General features: G+C 62.1%; 2 protein-coding genes across 2 annotated transcripts; both read left to right on the plus strand.

Annotated features, from left to right (window-relative positions):
• The first annotated feature begins 31 nt into the window (after nucleotides 1-31).
• LOC138064914 (uncharacterized) lies at nucleotides 32-5,711 on the plus strand. Its single transcript, XM_068929159.1, has 12 exons — nucleotides 32-767; nucleotides 1,168-1,229; nucleotides 1,773-1,929; nucleotides 2,280-2,536; nucleotides 2,660-2,742; nucleotides 3,188-3,294; nucleotides 3,470-3,581; nucleotides 3,866-4,004; nucleotides 4,354-4,593; nucleotides 4,893-4,972; nucleotides 5,159-5,344; nucleotides 5,608-5,711. The coding sequence occupies exons 1-12, from the start codon at nucleotides 689-691 to the stop codon at nucleotides 5,696-5,698; spliced, it is 1,593 nt and encodes a 530-aa protein (XP_068785260.1). The 5' UTR covers nucleotides 32-688; the 3' UTR covers nucleotides 5,699-5,711.
• Nucleotides 5,712-8,385: 2,674 nt separating this feature from the next.
• Nucleotides 8,386-14,059, plus strand: LOC138064913 (uncharacterized). The gene is made up of 12 exons (XM_068929158.1): nucleotides 8,386-9,121; nucleotides 9,522-9,583; nucleotides 10,124-10,280; nucleotides 10,631-10,887; nucleotides 11,011-11,093; nucleotides 11,539-11,645; nucleotides 11,821-11,932; nucleotides 12,217-12,355; nucleotides 12,705-12,944; nucleotides 13,244-13,323; nucleotides 13,510-13,695; nucleotides 13,956-14,059. Exons 1-12 carry the CDS (start codon nucleotides 9,043-9,045, stop codon nucleotides 14,044-14,046), a joined length of 1,593 nt encoding a protein of 530 aa, XP_068785259.1. The 5' UTR covers nucleotides 8,386-9,042; the 3' UTR covers nucleotides 14,047-14,059.
• The last annotated feature ends 1,990 nt before the right edge of the window (nucleotides 14,060-16,049 follow it).

Genomic DNA, 16,049 nt, shown 5'->3' on the forward strand with positions numbered 1-16,049 from the left:
GAAGGGCAGGTCGGGGCTTGGCAGGGGGGGGGGCAGCCCTGAGCCCAGGCCATTCAGGCACCTCCATGGTGAGGGGGGCCAGGCCAAGGCTAGGCCGCACAGTCAGCGCGCAGGTCGGGCTCCGGCTCGGCAGGGCCCGTGGCCCGGGAGGGGCACAGCCTTGGCGGAGCTGGGGAGCGCCACTGCTACGCCGTCGCTGGGACAGGGACTGATGGCCCCGAGCTGAGCTGAACCGGGGTCCCGCTTCCAGTTTTGGAAGAGAAGTGGGGGGAAGGGAACGTGCTTCCCGGGGAAAGAGGGCCAATCTCTCTGCTCCTTCCCTGGCTGTGGCATCTCTGTGCTGGTGACCTAATGAGCCCCCAGAGATGACACAGGCTGAGGTCACAGTGGGACGCGCTGCATCACAGAGAGGGGCTCCTCTGTCCCGTGGTGGTGTCCGTCCGCACTTCCCTGCGAAGGCCCGGGCGCTGGCCTGGTGCTGCTCGCTGTGCTCCCCACTGCTGCTCTTTGGAGCCGCTCTGCAGCAAGCAGAGGGGACAGGCGGCAGCAGGGCCACGCCGGGGGCCCCTCTCCGTCGGGCAGAGGAGCAGGGGCGCCTTGGACAGGAAGGAGTGTGGGGCGAGGAGACGACAAGAGCGTCCTTTTCCCCTGGCTGGAGAGGCGAGCTGAGGGCAAGGGGACAAGCGAGATGGAGGGCTGCTGGACCGAGACCATCAGCCCGGAGCAGAGGTCCTTGTTCCCAACGCTCCTGCAGCTCTGCACGGAGGGTAAGGGCTTGGGGAGCTGCTTCCCGAGGTGCCGCGGCGACTGTTGTCTGTCAGAATAGCTGTGGACCCTGGGCTGTGGGGGTGGCTGCACAGGGCTGGGGGGGGCTGTCACGAGAGCCGGGCCTGGGAGGAAAAGGGTCCTGTGTGCCAGAGGGCTGGGGTAGGGTGTCCTGCAGCTCCTGTGGGGTTCTCGAGTGCCTGCCAGAAATGCCCCCGCTGGGCTCGGAGTAAGGCCGGCAGTCTGCAATCGGGAAAAAGCCCGGCTCCGCAGCCAGGACAATGGCTTCTGGGAGGGTTTGTGTAGGCCTGCATCTGTCACCGCCGGGGTTAGGAGCTTGCTTGGGGAGAGGTTGTGAGCTGCTTGGCCCGGGGCCTGACGTGTCCTTCCCTTGCTTTCCAGAGATTGTCGCAATTTGGGACGCTGTGTCCAATTACATCCTGGAACAGCTGATGCGGGACAAGGTGGGCTGGTGTCCTGGTCGCCCCAGCTCTGGAGGGTTTCAGCTGCCTGGAGAGCCCTGGGTGCCCGGGAGCAAGCCTTCCCCCAGCGCCACGGCAGCACACCACAAGCAGCCCGTGTGCTGCAGAGCAGCTTTCTGGCCAGCCAGGAGAGAAACCACGTGCACCTCTAGCGTGAGAAAGCGTTTGGCACGTCCCTGGGCTTCTCTCTTCCCTGTGGCCCCAGAGGAAAGACCAAGCAGAGAGACGGGGCGGCTGTGCCAGGGCTGTTGGAAACCCCTGGAATCTTCTCTAGCCGAGGGACGTTAGCGAACACTTCAGGGAGGGCGAGGACACAATCCGGGCAATGTGGCTCTTCTCTAAAGGCTTCCAAAGGCTTTTTTTTTTTTTTTTTTTTTTTTTTCCAAAGGCTTCCATTTGTATGTCAGGAGTGGGCAGGGCACAGAGCAGCGTTCCCACGCTCTGGCAAACATCACGGTTTTTTGGTTTTTTTTTTCCACCACCAGAAGACTTACCGGTGGGCCTTTTTGTCTTTGCTGCGTGCAGGGTGTCCTGGTAGCGGGGCTCGGGACCTTCTGCACGGTCCGAGAGCCACTGCACCTCGGCAAAGATGACGTGCGGATGGTTCGAAGGCCTCTTTTCCAGCTGGGCATGGACATGGTCTGGCTGCAGGGGCTCCAGCGCCCCAAAGGGACTCTCCCTGGTGAGACGGCAGTGGCCACCCTCTGCTTCCCCTTGCCACATCACGTACGGGGCGGGTTGGGTGCTCCCTGCTCTTTGGAAGGGGCAGGGAGAAGTAGGGATGTCCAGCTTCACCCGCTCCCCCCCACCCCCCAACACACTGCCCCCCGCCCCCCCCCCCCCCCTCCCCGAGAGCTCTTTCTGAAAAGGACTTTTTCTGTAGTATTTTGTGCTACAGAATTTTGTGCACACAGTCGGGCTCTCTCCTTTGAACTGCCCTAGCACCTGACTCCACGCCACTCACATTTCTTGATGGCCCAACAATGCAAAGCTGGCCTGCGGTGGCAGTGACGTTGTTCCTCCTCTGTGTAGACGACATCAAGATCAAGCCGCTGAACTACCGGCGGTTGTCCCTGGCCACCTCCTTCTCGAGGCACGTGGTGGAAGACTGTGTGGCGGAGACCATCCGCTTGTTCTCTTCCCACGTGAGGAACAAAGAGAACGTCGCCTTTGCCTTCAGAGACATCGGTGTTCTGACCCGCCAAAAAGACAGCATGCACATGAGGTTTTATGCCCACTGCACCCAGCGGCTGGAGGGCACTGCAAGCCTGACTGCGGCCCTCTGCAGTGTAAGTTGCTCAGGTTTTCCAGGCTACTTTGATTTCTCTGGGAATCCTGAATGGTCTGCTGCCTTTGGGAGCAAGGAGAGAACTGCCTTGGAAGCCTCCCAATGGGTCTGTGTTACATTGCAGAGACTGCGTACGACAGATCTGTCCGTCTCCGGCAGACGTGCTGCTCTGGGGACCCGGTCGAGCCCCGTCCACGTGTTCCCGAGGTGAGCGTGTTTCCTTTGCAGCCCTCGGCCAACGGAGCAGGCAGCTTCCCAGCTGCTGCTCGGGACCGGGCCCCGCCAGGGCGCGACACTCACCATCGAGTTGGGAATAACTCGCACGGCGATCGGTTCCCGCTTCACTAATGCTCAGCTTGGGCTACACGTGTCTTTGCCTGGAGTGACCGGGAATCGTGACCGCCTTTCTCGTGGCCAGCCTGCCGTCCTTCCCATCAGAGAGAAGGGACTGCACACAGAGAGGCATTTAGGCTACGCCTTCTGTCTTTTGGGGGAAGAGTGCCAAAAAAAAGCCCCCAAAGAGCTGTGCACGGACACAAAGGAGGTGGGACGCGAGCAGGTCTCAAAGGGCAGTGAGGAGGATCAGTGTTCGCAAGCTGCAAAGGGGAGACGGTGCCCTTTCTTCAAAGCTGGGTTGTCTTTTGCTTTCCAGGTTTCAGCTCACTGTGGAAAGCAGCCCGGAGGCCAAGGCTGCCCCCGCCGGCTCCCCACAGGAGAAGGAGCTGGAAGAAGAGCTCGGGGCTGTCAGGAGCAGCAAAGGTAAGGGAAACGCTCCCTCCTGAGCCGGTTGGGTCCCTGTCCCACGCTGGGTGACAGCAGCCAGGTTAAGATGTGCCCTCCCCCCCCCGTCCCCTTCCCCGTCCCGTCCTGTCCCCCGTCCCCGTCCCCCCGGCAAGGGGCTGCTCTGAAGAGCTTCCTTGTGCCCTACTTACAGAGCAGCGTCCTGGCAAGCTGCTGCAGCACCGGGAGGAGCTTTCTCTCCCCACGCTGCCAAACTGCGGGGCAGGCACGAGGGGGCAAGGCGCGGAGAGGAAGCCTCCTGCCAGGTGAGACCCTTGGGGGAAGGGCTGAGGGGGACACTAGTACCTGCGCAGGGGAGACATCCCCTTTGGCCATGCCGGCCCGGCCCGAGGGACTCGAAAAGGCTCCTGACGCGTGTCCCACCAAAGGCGCCCTCTTGCTGCACGGCAAGCACGCGCAGGTTTGCGGGAGAGCCTCACGTTGGCTTCGTTTCCCTCCAGCGTCCCGATCTTTTGGGGAGCTGAACGCAACTCTTTATTAGCAAACGCCTCCTGCCCTTGTCCTAACGCCTCCTGTGGTGTCTTCTCAGGATCATTCTGAACCCGACAGCCCCCATGCTGGGCACCTCCCTGGGGAAGGAGGTTGGCGTTAAATACCTCCCGCATCCTCCCGCCGGACCTCGGCCTGGCCGCGCCGGCGCCGGCGCCACTGCCAGGAGCGCAGCACAGGTGCGTGAGCGGGCTCTGGGCAGTCCTTGCATCTCACTGACCGCTAGGAAAGCTCAGTCCTATGAGACTCACTCCGAGAAGGGCCCCCAGTGTGTGCTCACTGGAGCCGTCAGCGGCCTCTCTGGCTGCTACTTTGGGGCGTAGTTAGGCACGACTTTTACAACGGCTTTTTCAGCCTGCCTTCTGCTGAAAAACCCGCAAAAGAGTGATTGGTGGTGGTGAGGCTGCAGACAAGGGGCAGAAGAGCGGGAGAAGAGCAAAAGCCAACACCCCCCCCCCCCCACCACCCACCCAGAATCCCCACCCAAACAGACAAGACTAATACTGTTGCCTTTCCACGGCGCCCCAGGAAACAGCCTGCCCTCCCACGCAGAGCTTAGGAAGAGCTGCCCGTGTCTCCCTCTTGCGAGAGAAGCAAAGGCAGGACCAAGCACCGTGGGAGGAACAGCAGGCCGCCCTGGAGAAACACGCCCAGCGTCAGGCCCAGGTACAGGCCGCTGCCTGCCTCCAAGGAGCAGCGCCCAAGCTGGCCCACCCCTTCCTAGGAGGGAGACGGCTGCAGCCAGGTCCCGGAGCCAGAAGGAGCCAGGTGCCGGAGCCAGGGCAGCTGGGGGGGGGGGGGTGGGTGGGTTGCCTCCCCACTAGGCAAGCTCTGCCTGCGGTGCCTGCCCTCGAGCCGGAAACCGGCTCTCAGGGGCAGCTGGCTGACGTGCCGGGGGCAGAGCTCCAGGGGCCCAGCTATGGTAGCCCGTTGTAGCAGCTCCTTGTGTAGCCTGAGTCTGGCTTACAAGGACTAGGTGCCTCCCCTGCGAGTGGGCCAGTGCTATCATCTCCCCCACGCAGCCCTCCATCCTGAAACCATTTCTTCTTCTTTTCCTTGCAAAACAGATCATGCTGCTGGAGAAGCAAGTCCACCTCGAGCAGCGCCGCTACCCAGACACTGACATGCTGGGGAGGCCCCCCCCAAAGTAAGCGTGTGGGGGCGTGCAAGCTCAGAGCCAGGGCCAGGGCCAGTCGACGGGCTGTGACCGACCCCCTCCCCCCCTCCCCCCTCCCCCCCCCCAACCTTGAGGTGCCAGGAGCCCAACTGCCTCAGCTCCGGGGCACATCTTACAACAGCCCCTGGTTTCCTCTCTTCCAACTTGGGTTTGCAGGGCCTGGGGCCAGAAGGGTCCCGGGAGAGCAGGAGAGGGACTTTGTCACTCCTATTGCAGGCAAGTGTCCCCGCAAGCAAAGCAGAACATGCAGCTTATGACATCATACAAAGTTCTTCGGGACAGGTGGAAGGAAAGGGTGGAACAAAACCGACAGAGGCTGAAGAAGGAGGAGGCGGCGCGCCGGTAAATACCTCCCAAGCCAGGCGGGTTGCCCCCTTCCTGCAATGCCCTTCCTGCCATGGCCCTGGGGAAAGAGGGTCTTTTCCAGCCCCACCTCGGGCTTGGAAGCAGCCTTGGAGCCTGGCCTGGGCTCACACATCCCGCCCACTCCAGCGCGGTGGAGGGGGGGGTGGGCGTGCACCATAAGATTTCCAGGCACATCTCAAGTGGCGCCACATCTTCCTCCTGACCCGTGCCCCCCCCCCCCCCCCCCCCCCTCCCCGCAGCGCTTTGGTGATGTGCCGCCTCCGGAGCAGAGAGCAGCAGGACAGCATGCTGGGCAGTTACCACAGAAATGGCTTTTATCCACGGAAATAAACTGCCTTTCCGAGTTGGTGTGAGCCTTTCCTTGGTGGGGTGTGAAAGTGCAAGGGGCAGCAGGGCAGCTTCCGAGGGGCTGGGAAGCAAGGGGAGTGGGGCAGCCCCTCTCCTGGGCAGCTCTCGCCCGGGCCATGCCCTAGCAGGTGACTTTGGGGACTGCCCTGCCAGAGGAGAGGTGAGGGAAAGGTTTTGCGGGGGGAGAGCGTGTGTGACTCAGCCGCCTGAATCCTGACAAGCTCTTGCATGGGCACCGAGTCTTTGGTGCACCATGTCCCCGCCTGAAACGCGGGGAGCGCTCTCTCTCCTCCAGGCAGGCCCTGGGGGGGGGTGGCAGCCGCTCCTTGGCATGGCCCAGAGCCAGCTCCCTCAGTGCGAAGGCTGAATGGACCCAGAGGCTGGCCACGCCCCCCCCAGCCAGACCCGGGCCCCTCTGGGGCCGAGGTAGGACACGGGAATGCAAGAGCTCCCACCGGCACTCCCGCCAGGCCATTCGCTTCCTCGCCAAGCAGTGGAGTGGCTTGAGGGGAAAGCAGAGGGGCGGTTACCGCGAGGCTGGCCACGCGTGCGCGGGCCAGGGTAGGGCCAAAGAGGCGTTGGCTGCGAGCCCTTGCTGGTGGGCGCAGCAAGGCAGTAGAGGGGCCGAGATGGCGCTTCTGGTGCGAGTTGTCGAGGGGGCAGGGGGTCAAGGTGGGAAAAGCGTGAAAGGGCAGAGGCACTGCTGTTTGGGGGCTGGACTCGGCGTGGCTGGGCCGCTGCGGGGCCCAAGAGAACTTGGCTACAAGCACTTCTGGGTGGCGGTGGTGGCAAGGGAGTGGATTGGCCAGGATTGCGTTGCTTGTGTGAGTCACCCTGTCGGCAGGGTGTCAACTTGGGAGAAGAGCAGCAGCGCAGAGGTGCAGGTGTGGTGGGGCAGCTCTAGGCGTTGCGGGGTCGGCTGAGGGGCCCAAGAGAGTAGGGCTGCGAACGCCTGTTCATCGCTGCGGCAAGCGAGTAGTAGGGCCCGAATGCCTCTTGTCGTGCAAATGCGGCAGCAGCAGGCGTGGCGTCAGGTTGGGAAGAGAGGGGTGCGTTTATTGTGTGGTCGGCTAGGCATGCCAGGGCCCTGTTGGGTGGAAGGGGCGTTGGCTGCAATCACTTGTTGATGGTAATGGCAAGTGAGTGGTTTGGCCAAAAATCACCTTTGTGATAAGACTTTGCTAGTAGGCACGGTCTCAGTTTGGGAAAAGAGAGGAATCAGACCAGTGCTCTTCGCGCAGGCTTGGAGGAGGCATTCAAGTTGCAGCGCAGGGCCCTAGACATATATCTCAGCTGTGAGCAGCATTTGGTGCCAAAGCCCTCTCACCAGCTTCACCTTTCTTGTTGAATCTGCACGTAGGCCTAGTGCCCCTGAGCGGCCTCCTCTGGCATCCCGCCCTACCCATGACCCAGGAGCCCATCTGAGCTTAGCCCAGGGCCATCAGTGCTAGCCCAGCAACGCGATAGCACTGCCGGTCTCCGGCTCCACCACAGGCATATCCCTCTCAGGCCACGGGCCCCAAGGATTACTCCGGGCTGCAGCATTGGTTGGCTGCCTCTGTGTCCTGTGCTCTGGCACCTGCGCTTTAGACCTGGCTCTTCCTCTGCTCAGGGGCAAACCACAGAGCTGCTTCACAGCCGCTAGAGCTTGCCAGAGCTTGCCAGGAAAAGCACCTTTTGAACTGGTGCTAGGGAAAGGCCTCTGTAAGAGCCAGGCCCAGAGTGCAGCCACCCCTCCAGCTTCCCTGCCTCTCCATTTCTTGAAACCCCCCCCCTCCTCCCCTTTTCTGACACCAAGCTTCTCAGCACACGCCCACGCGCTGCACTGCTGCTTTCCTGCCTCCAGTGGGGAGCCTCGAAGGCGAGGTGGCAAGAACTGCATGTTGACTCTTTCCACAGTTGGTAAGACCAACTTCGAGCTGTGTCTTGTAGGGCCAGGCTTTTCTGCTAGTCGCCGAGGGGCAAGGACCACCTGCCTCCCAGTCATGTACGTGTCCTGTGCCCCTGGGAATCGCACCGGCACGACCAATCCAAGGCCAGGCGGGAGGATGCAGGGGTGTCACGCACGCCTGCAAGCATTCGTTAGAGAGCCTTGTAAGAAAGGCACTCGGACGCCGTACGCTACGGATTAAAATGCTCTCTAACGGAGGTGCCATGAGAAGGAAAAAGGGGAAAGCGTAGAAATCCTACATCTCTTTGGATGCTGGGAACCTTGAGCTGTTCAGCACTGGACGCGGCGCAGAACGCCTCTGTGCCGAGTTGCACTGGTATTGCCGTCTTTAGTGCTAAGGAAATCCTGCAGAAACGCTGTTCTTCATTTCTGCTGGCGAGCAAAGGGCTATTTACATGAAAACATGCAGCTTCACGTCAAGAAAAGGACAAGGCCACGCTGGTGGCATCCTGGCCAGGTGCCAAATGGGTGCTGCCTACAGCCTCCTCTGGGAGCGTTAATCGCCTAAGTTTACCCTGCGGCCAAGCGATGTGTGCAGCACAGCCGGAGCCAGGAAGGCTGCGTGTGTCAGGGCTCAGCATGAGCCAGTAGTGGCCTGGGGGCGCTGGGGAGCCCGGGGAGACGCCAGGGCTGTCAGGGCAGGGGCCTCGCCCTCCAGGGCCCATCCCACCCGCCCCAAGCCGGGGAGAAGGGCAGGTCGGGGCTTGGCAGGGGGGGGGGCAGCCCTGAGCCCAGGCCATTCAGGCACCTCCATGGTGAGGGGGGCCAGGCCAAGGCTAGGCCGCACAGTCAGCGCGCAGGTCGGGCTCCGGCTCGGCAGGGCCCGTGGCCCGGGAGGGGCACAGCCTTGGCGGAGCTGGGGAGCGCCACTGCTACGCCGTCGCTGGGACAGGGACTGATGGCCCCGAGCTGAGCTGAACCGGGGTCCCGCTTCCAGTTTTGGAAGAGAAGTGGGGGGAAGGGAACGTGCTTCCCGGGGAAAGAGGGCCAATCTCTCTGCTCCTTCCCTGGCTGTGGCATCTCTGTGCTGGTGACCTAATGAGCCCCCAGAGATGACACAGGCTGAGGTCACAGTGGGACGCGCTGCATCACAGAGAGGGGCTCCTCTGTCCCGTGGTGGTGTCCGTCCGCACTTCCCTGCGAAGGCCCGGGCGCTGGCCTGGTGCTGCTCGCTGTGCTCCCCACTGCTGCTCTTTGGAGCCGCTCTGCAGCAAGCAGAGGGGACAGGCGGCAGCAGGGCCACGCCGGGGGCCCCTCTCCGTCGGGCAGAGGAGCAGGGGCGCCTTGGACAGGAAGGAGTGTGGGGCGAGGAGACGACAAGAGCGTCCTTTTCCCCTGGCTGGAGAGGCGAGCTGAGGGCAAGGGGACAAGCGAGATGGAGGGCTGCTGGACCGAGACCATCAGCCCGGAGCAGAGGTCCTTGTTCCCAACGCTCCTGCAGCTCTGCACGGAGGGTAAGGGCTTGGGGAGCTGCTTCCCGAGGTGCCGCGGCGACTGTTGTCTGTCAGAATAGCTGTGGACCCTGGGCTGTGGGGGTGGCTGCACAGGGCTGGGGGGGGCTGTCACGAGAGCCGGGCCTGGGAGGAAAAGGGTCCTGTGTGCCAGAGGGCTGGGGTAGGGTGTCCTGCAGCTCCTGTGGGGTTCTCGAGTGCCTGCCAGAAATGCCCCCGCTGGGCTCGGAGTAAGGCCGGCAGTCTGCAATCGGGAAAAAGCCCGGCTCCGCAGCCAGGACAATGGCTTCTGGGAGGGTTTGTGTAGGCCTGCATCTGTCACCGCCGGGGTTAGGAGCTTGCTTGGGGAGAGGTTGTGAGCTGCTTGGCCCGGGGCCTGACGTGTCCTTCCCTTGCTTTCCAGAGATTGTCGCAATTTGGGACGCTGTGTCCAATTACATCCTGGAACAGCTGATGCGGGACAAGGTGGGCTGGTGTCCTGGTCGCCCCAGCTCTGGAGGGTTTCAGCTGCCTGGAGAGCCCTGGGTGCCCGGGAGCAAGCCTTCCCCCAGCGCCACGGCAGCACACCACAAGCAGCCCGTGTGCTGCAGAGCAGCTTTCTGGCCAGCCAGGAGAGAAACCACGTGCACCTCTAGCGTGAGAAAGCGTTTGGCACGTCCCTGGGCTTCTCTCTTCCCTGTGGCCCCAGAGGAAAGACCAAGCAGAGAGACGGGGCGGCTGTGCCAGGGCTGTTGGAAACCCCTGGAATCTTCTCTAGCCGAGGGACGTTAGCGAACACTTCAGGGAGGGCGAGGACACAATCCGGGCAATGTGGCTCTTCTCTAAAGGCTTCCAAAGGCTTTTTTTTTTTTTTTTTTTTTTTCCAAAGGCTTCCATTTGTATGTCAGGAGTGGGCAGGGCACAGAGCAGCGTTCCCACGCTCTGGCAAACATCACGGTTTTTTGGTTTTTTTTTTCCACCACCAGAAGACTTACCGGTGGGCCTTTTTGTCTTTGCTGCGTGCAGGGTGTCCTGGTAGCGGGGCTCGGGACCTTCTGCACGGTCCGAGAGCCACTGCACCTCGGCAAAGATGACGTGCGGATGGTTCGAAGGCCTCTTTTCCAGCTGGGCATGGACATGGTCTGGCTGCAGGGGCTCCAGCGCCCCAAAGGGACTCTCCCTGGTGAGACGGCAGTGGCCACCCTCTGCTTCCCCTTGCCACATCACGTACGGGGCGGGTTGGGTGCTCCCTGCTCTTTGGAAGGGGCAGGGAGAAGTAGGGATGTCCAGCTTCACCCGCTCCCCCCCACCCCCCAACACACTGCCCCCCGCCCCCCCCCCCCCCCTCCCCGAGAGCTCTTTCTGAAAAGGACTTTTTCTGTAGTATTTTGTGCTACAGAATTTTGTGCACACAGTCGGGCTCTCTCCTTTGAACTGCCCTAGCACCTGACTCCACGCCACTCACATTTCTTGATGGCCCAACAATGCAAAGCTGGCCTGCGGTGGCAGTGACGTTGTTCCTCCTCTGTGTAGACGACATCAAGATCAAGCCGCTGAACTACCGGCGGTTGTCCCTGGCCACCTCCTTCTCGAGGCACGTGGTGGAAGACTGTGTGGCGGAGACCATCCGCTTGTTCTCTTCCCACGTGAGGAACAAAGAGAACGTCGCCTTTGCCTTCAGAGACATCGGTGTTCTGACCCGCCAAAAAGACAGCATGCACATGAGGTTTTATGCCCACTGCACCCAGCGGCTGGAGGGCACTGCAAGCCTGACTGCGGCCCTCTGCAGTGTAAGTTGCTCAGGTTTTCCAGGCTACTTTGATTTCTCTGGGAATCCTGAATGGTCTGCTGCCTTTGGGAGCAAGGAGAGAACTGCCTTGGAAGCCTCCCAATGGGTCTGTGTTACATTGCAGAGACTGCGTACGACAGATCTGTCCGTCTCCGGCAGACGTGCTGCTCTGGGGACCCGGTCGAGCCCCGTCCACGTGTTCCCGAGGTGAGCGTGTTTCCTTTGCAGCCCTCGGCCAACGGAGCAGGCAGCTTCCCAGCTGCTGCTCGGGACCGGGCCCCGCCAGGGCGCGACACTCACCATCGAGTTGGGAATAACTCGCACGGCGATCGGTTCCCGCTTCACTAATGCTCAGCTTGGGCTACACGTGTCTTTGCCTGGAGTGACCGGGAATCGTGACCGCCTTTCTCGTGGCCAGCCTGCCGTCCTTCCCATCAGAGAGAAGGGACTGCACACAGAGAGGCATTTAGGCTACGCCTTCTGTCTTTTGGGGGAAGAGTGCCAAAAAAAAGCCCCCAAAGAGCTGTGCACGGACACAAAGGAGGTGGGACGCGAGCAGGTCTCAAAGGGCAGTGAGGAGGATCAGTGTTCGCAAGCTGCAAAGGGGAGACGGTGCCCTTTCTTCAAAGCTGGGTTGTCTTTTGCTTTCCAGGTTTCAGCTCACTGTGGAAAGCAGCCCGGAGGCCAAGGCTGCCCCCGCCGGCTCCCCACAGGAGAAGGAGCTGGAAGAAGAGCTCGGGGCTGTCAGGAGCAGCAAAGGTAAGGGAAACGCTCCCTCCTGAGCCGGTTGGGTCCCTGTCCCACGCTGGGTGACAGCAGCCAGGTTAAGATGTGCCCTCCCCCCCCCGTCCCCTTCCCCGTCCCGTCCTGTCCCCCGTCCCCGTCCCCCCGGCAAGGGGCTGCTCTGAAGAGCTTCCTTGTGCCCTACTTACAGAGCAGCGTCCTGGCAAGCTGCTGCAGCACCGGGAGGAGCTTTCTCTCCCCACGCTGCCAAACTGCGGGGCAGGCACGAGGGGGCAAGGCGCGGAGAGGAAGCCTCCTGCCAGGTGAGACCCTTGGGGGAAGGGCTGAGGGGGACACTAGTACCTGCGCAGGGGAGACATCCCCTTTGGCCATGCCGGCCCGGCCCGAGGGACTCGAAAAGGCTCCTGACGCGTGTCCCACCAAAGGCGCCCTCTTGCTGCACGGCAAGCACGCGCAGGTTTGCGGGAGAGCCTCACGTTGGCTTCGTTTCCCTCCAGCGTCCCGATCTTTTGGGGAGCTGAACGCAACTCTTTATTAGCAAACGCCTCCTGCCCTTGTCCTAACGCCTCCTGTGGTGTCTTCTCAGGATCATTCTGAACCCGACAGCCCCCATGCTGGGCACCTCCCTGGGGAAGGAGGTTGGCGTTAAATACCTCCCGCATCCTCCCGCCGGACCTCGGCCTGGCCGCGCCGGCGCCGGCGCCACTGCCAGGAGCGCAGCACAGGTGCGTGAGCGGGCTCTGGGCAGTCCTTGCATCTCACTGACCGCTAGGAAAGCTCAGTCCTATGAGACTCACTCCGAGAAGGGCCCCCAGTGTGTGCTCACTGGAGCCGTCAGCGGCCTCTCTGGCTGCTACTTTGGGGCGTAGTTAGGCACGACTTTTACAACGGCTTTTTCAGCCTGCCTTCTGCTGAAAAACCCGCAAAAGAGTGATTGGTGGTGGTGAGGCTGCAGACAAGGGGCAGAAGAGCGGGAGAAGAGCAAAAGCCAACACCCCCCCCCCACCACCACCCACCCAGAATCCCCACCCAAACAGACAAGACTAATACTGTTGCCTTTCCACGGCGCCCCAGGAAACAGCCTGCCCTCCCACGCAGAGCTTAGGAAGAGCTGCCCGTGTCTCCCTCTTGCGAGAGAAGCAAAGGCAGGACCAAGCACCGTGGGAGGAACAGCAGGCCGCCCTGGAGAAACACGCCCAGCGTCAGGCCCAGGTACAGGCCGCTGCCTGCCTCCAAGGAGCAGCGCCCAAGCTGGCCCACCCCTTCCTAGGAGGGAGACGGCTGCAGCCAGGTCCCGGAGCCAGAAGGAGCCAGGTGCCGGAGCCAGGGCAGCTGGGGGGGGGTGGGTGGGTGGGTTGCCTCCCCACTAGGCAAGCTCTGCCTGCGGTGCCTGCCCTCGAGCCGGAAACCGGCTCTCAGGGGCAGCTGGCTGACGTGCCGGGGGCAGAGCTCCAGGGGCCCAGCTATGGTAGCCCGTTGTAGCAGCTCCTTGTGTAGCCTGAGTCTGGCTTACAAGGACTAGGTGCCTCCCCTGCGAGTGGGCCAGTGCTATCATCTCCCCCACGCAGCCCTCCATCCTGAAACCATTTCTTCTTCTTTTCCTTGCAAAACAGATCATGCTGCTGGAGAAGCAAGTCCACCTCGAGCAGCGCCGCTACCCAGACACTGACATGCTGGGGAGGCCCCCCCCAAAGTAAGCGTGTGGGGGCGTGCAAGCTCAGAGCCAGGGCCAGGGCCAGTCGACGGGCTGTGACCGACCCCCTCCCCCCCTCCCCCCTCCCCCCCCCCAACCTTGAGGTGCCAGGAGCCCAACTGCCTCAGCTCCGGGGCACATCTTACAACAGCCCCTGGTTTCCTCTCTTCCAACTTGGGTTTGCAGGGCCTGGGGCCAGAAGGGTCCCGGGAGAGCAGGAGAGGGACTTTGTCACTCCTATTGCAGGCAAGTGTCCCCGCAAGCAAAGCAGAACATGCAGCTTATGACATCATACAAAGTTCTTCGGGACAGGTGGAAGGAAAGGGTGGAACAAAACCGACAGAGGCTGAAGAAGGAGGAGGCGGCGCGCCGGTAAATACCTCCCAAGCCAGGCGGGTTGCCCCCTTCCTGCAATGCCCTTCCTGCCATGGCCCTGGGGAAAGAGGGTCTTTTCCAGCCCCACCTCGGGCTTGGAAGCAGCCTTGGAGCCTGGCCTGGGCTCACACATCCCGCCCACTCCAGCGCGGTGGAGGGGGGGGTGGGCGTGCACCATAAGATTTCCAGGCACATCTCAAGTGGCGCCACATCTTCCTCCTGACCCGTGCCCCCCCCCCCCCCCCCCCTCCCCGCAGCGCTTTGGTGATGTGCCGCCTCCGGAGCAGAGAGCAGCAGGACAGCATGCTGGGCAGTTACCACAGAAATGGCTTTTATCCACGGAAATAAACTGCCTTTCCGAGTTGGTGTGAGCCTTTCCTTGGTGGGGTGTGAAAGTGCAAGGGGCAGCAGGGCAGCTTCCGAGGGGCTGGGAAGCAAGGGGAGTGGGGCAGCCCCTCTCCTGGGCAGCTCTCGCCCGGGCCATGCCCTAGCAGGTGACTTTGGGGACTGCCCTGCCAGAGGAGAGGTGAGGGAAAGGTTTTGCGGGGGGAGAGCGTGTGTGACTCAGCCGCCTGAATCCTGACAAGCTCTTGCATGGGCACCGAGTCTTTGGTGCACCATGTCCCCGCCTGAAACGCGGGGAGCGCTCTCTCTCCTCCAGGCAGGCCCTGGGGGGGGGTGGCAGCCGCTCCTTGGCATGGCCCAGAGCCAGCTCCCTCAGTGCGAAGGCTGAATGGACCCAGAGGCTGGCCACGCCCCCCCCAGCCAGACCCGGGCCCCTCTGGGGCCGAGGTAGGACACGGGAATGCAAGAGCTCCCACCGGCACTCCCGCCAGGCCATTCGCTTCCTCGCCAAGCAGTGGAGTGGCTTGAGGGGAAAGCAGAGGGGCGGTTACCGCGAGGCTGGCCACGCGTGCGCGGGCCAGGGTAGGGCCAAAGAGGCGTTGGCTGCGAGCCCTTGCTGGTGGGCGCAGCAAGGCAGTAGAGGGGCCGAGATGGCGCTTCTGGTGCGAGTTGTCGAGGGGGCAGGGGGTCAAGGTGGGAAAAGCGTGAAAGGGCAGAGGCACTGCTGTTTGGGGGCTGGACTCGGCGTGGCTGGGCCGCTGCGGGGCCCAAGAGAACTTGGCTACAAGCACTTCTGGGTGGCGGTGGTGGCAAGGGAGTGGATTGGCCAGGATTGCGTTGCTTGTGTGAGTCACCCTGTCGGCAGGGTGTCAACTTGGGAGAAGAGCAGCAGCGCAGAGGTGCAGGTGTGGTGGGGCAGCTCTAGGCGTTGCGGGGTCGGCTGAGGGGCCCAAGAGAGTAGGGCTGCGAACGCCTGTTCATCGCTGCGGCAAGCGAGTAGTAGGGCCCGAATGCCTCTTGTCGTGCAAATGCGGCAGCAGCAGGCGTGGCGTCAGGTTGGGAAGAGAGGGGTGCGTTTATTGTGTGGTCGGCTAGGCATGCCAGGGCCCTGTTGGGTGGAAGGGGCGTTGGCTGCAATCACTTGTTGATGGTAATGGCAAGTGAGTGGTTTGGCCAAAAATCACCTTTGTGATAAGACTTTGCTAGTAGGCACGGTCTCAGTTTGGGAAAAGAGAGGAATCAGACCAGTGCTCTTCGCGCAGGCTTGGAGGAGGCATTCAAGTTGCAGCGCAGGGCCCTAGACATATATCTCAGCTGTGAGCAGCATTTGGTGCCAAAGCCCTCTCACCAGCTTCACCTTTCTTGTTGAATCTGCACGTAGGCCTAGTGCCCCTGAGCGGCCTCCTCTGGCATCCCGCCCTACCCATGACCCAGGAGCCCATCTGAGCTTAGCCCAGGGCCATCAGTGCTAGCCCAGCAACGCGATAGCACTGCCGGTCTCCGGCTCCACCACAGGCATATCCCTCTCAGGCCACGGGCCCCAAGGATTACTCCGGGCTGCAGCATTGGTTGGCTGCCTCTGTGTCCTGTGCTCTGGCACCTGCGCTTTAGACCTGGCTCTTCCTCTGCTCAGGGGCAAACCACAGAGCTGCTTCACAGCCGCTAGAGCTTGCCAGAGCTTGCCAGGAAAAGCACCTTTTGAACTGGTGCTAGGGAAAGGCCTCTGTAAGAGCCAGGCCCAGAGTGCAGCCACCCCTCCAGCTTCCCTGCCTCTCCATTTCTTGAAACCCCCCCCCTCCTCCCCTTTTCTGACACCAAGCTTCTCAGCACACGCCCACGCGCTGCACTGCTGCTTTCCTGCCTCCAGTGGGGAGCCTCGAAGGCGAGGTGGCAAGAACTGCATGTTGACTCTTTCCACAGTTGGTAAGACCAACTTCGAGCTGTGTCTTGTAGGGCCAGGCTTTTCTGCTAGTCGCCGAGGGGCAAGGACCACCTGCCTCCCAGTC

This window comes from Struthio camelus, unplaced genomic scaffold (genome assembly GCF_040807025.1).
Source record: "Struthio camelus isolate bStrCam1 unplaced genomic scaffold, bStrCam1.hap1 HAP1_SCAFFOLD_124, whole genome shotgun sequence".
Taxonomy (NCBI): Eukaryota; Metazoa; Chordata; class Aves; order Struthioniformes; family Struthionidae; genus Struthio; species Struthio camelus.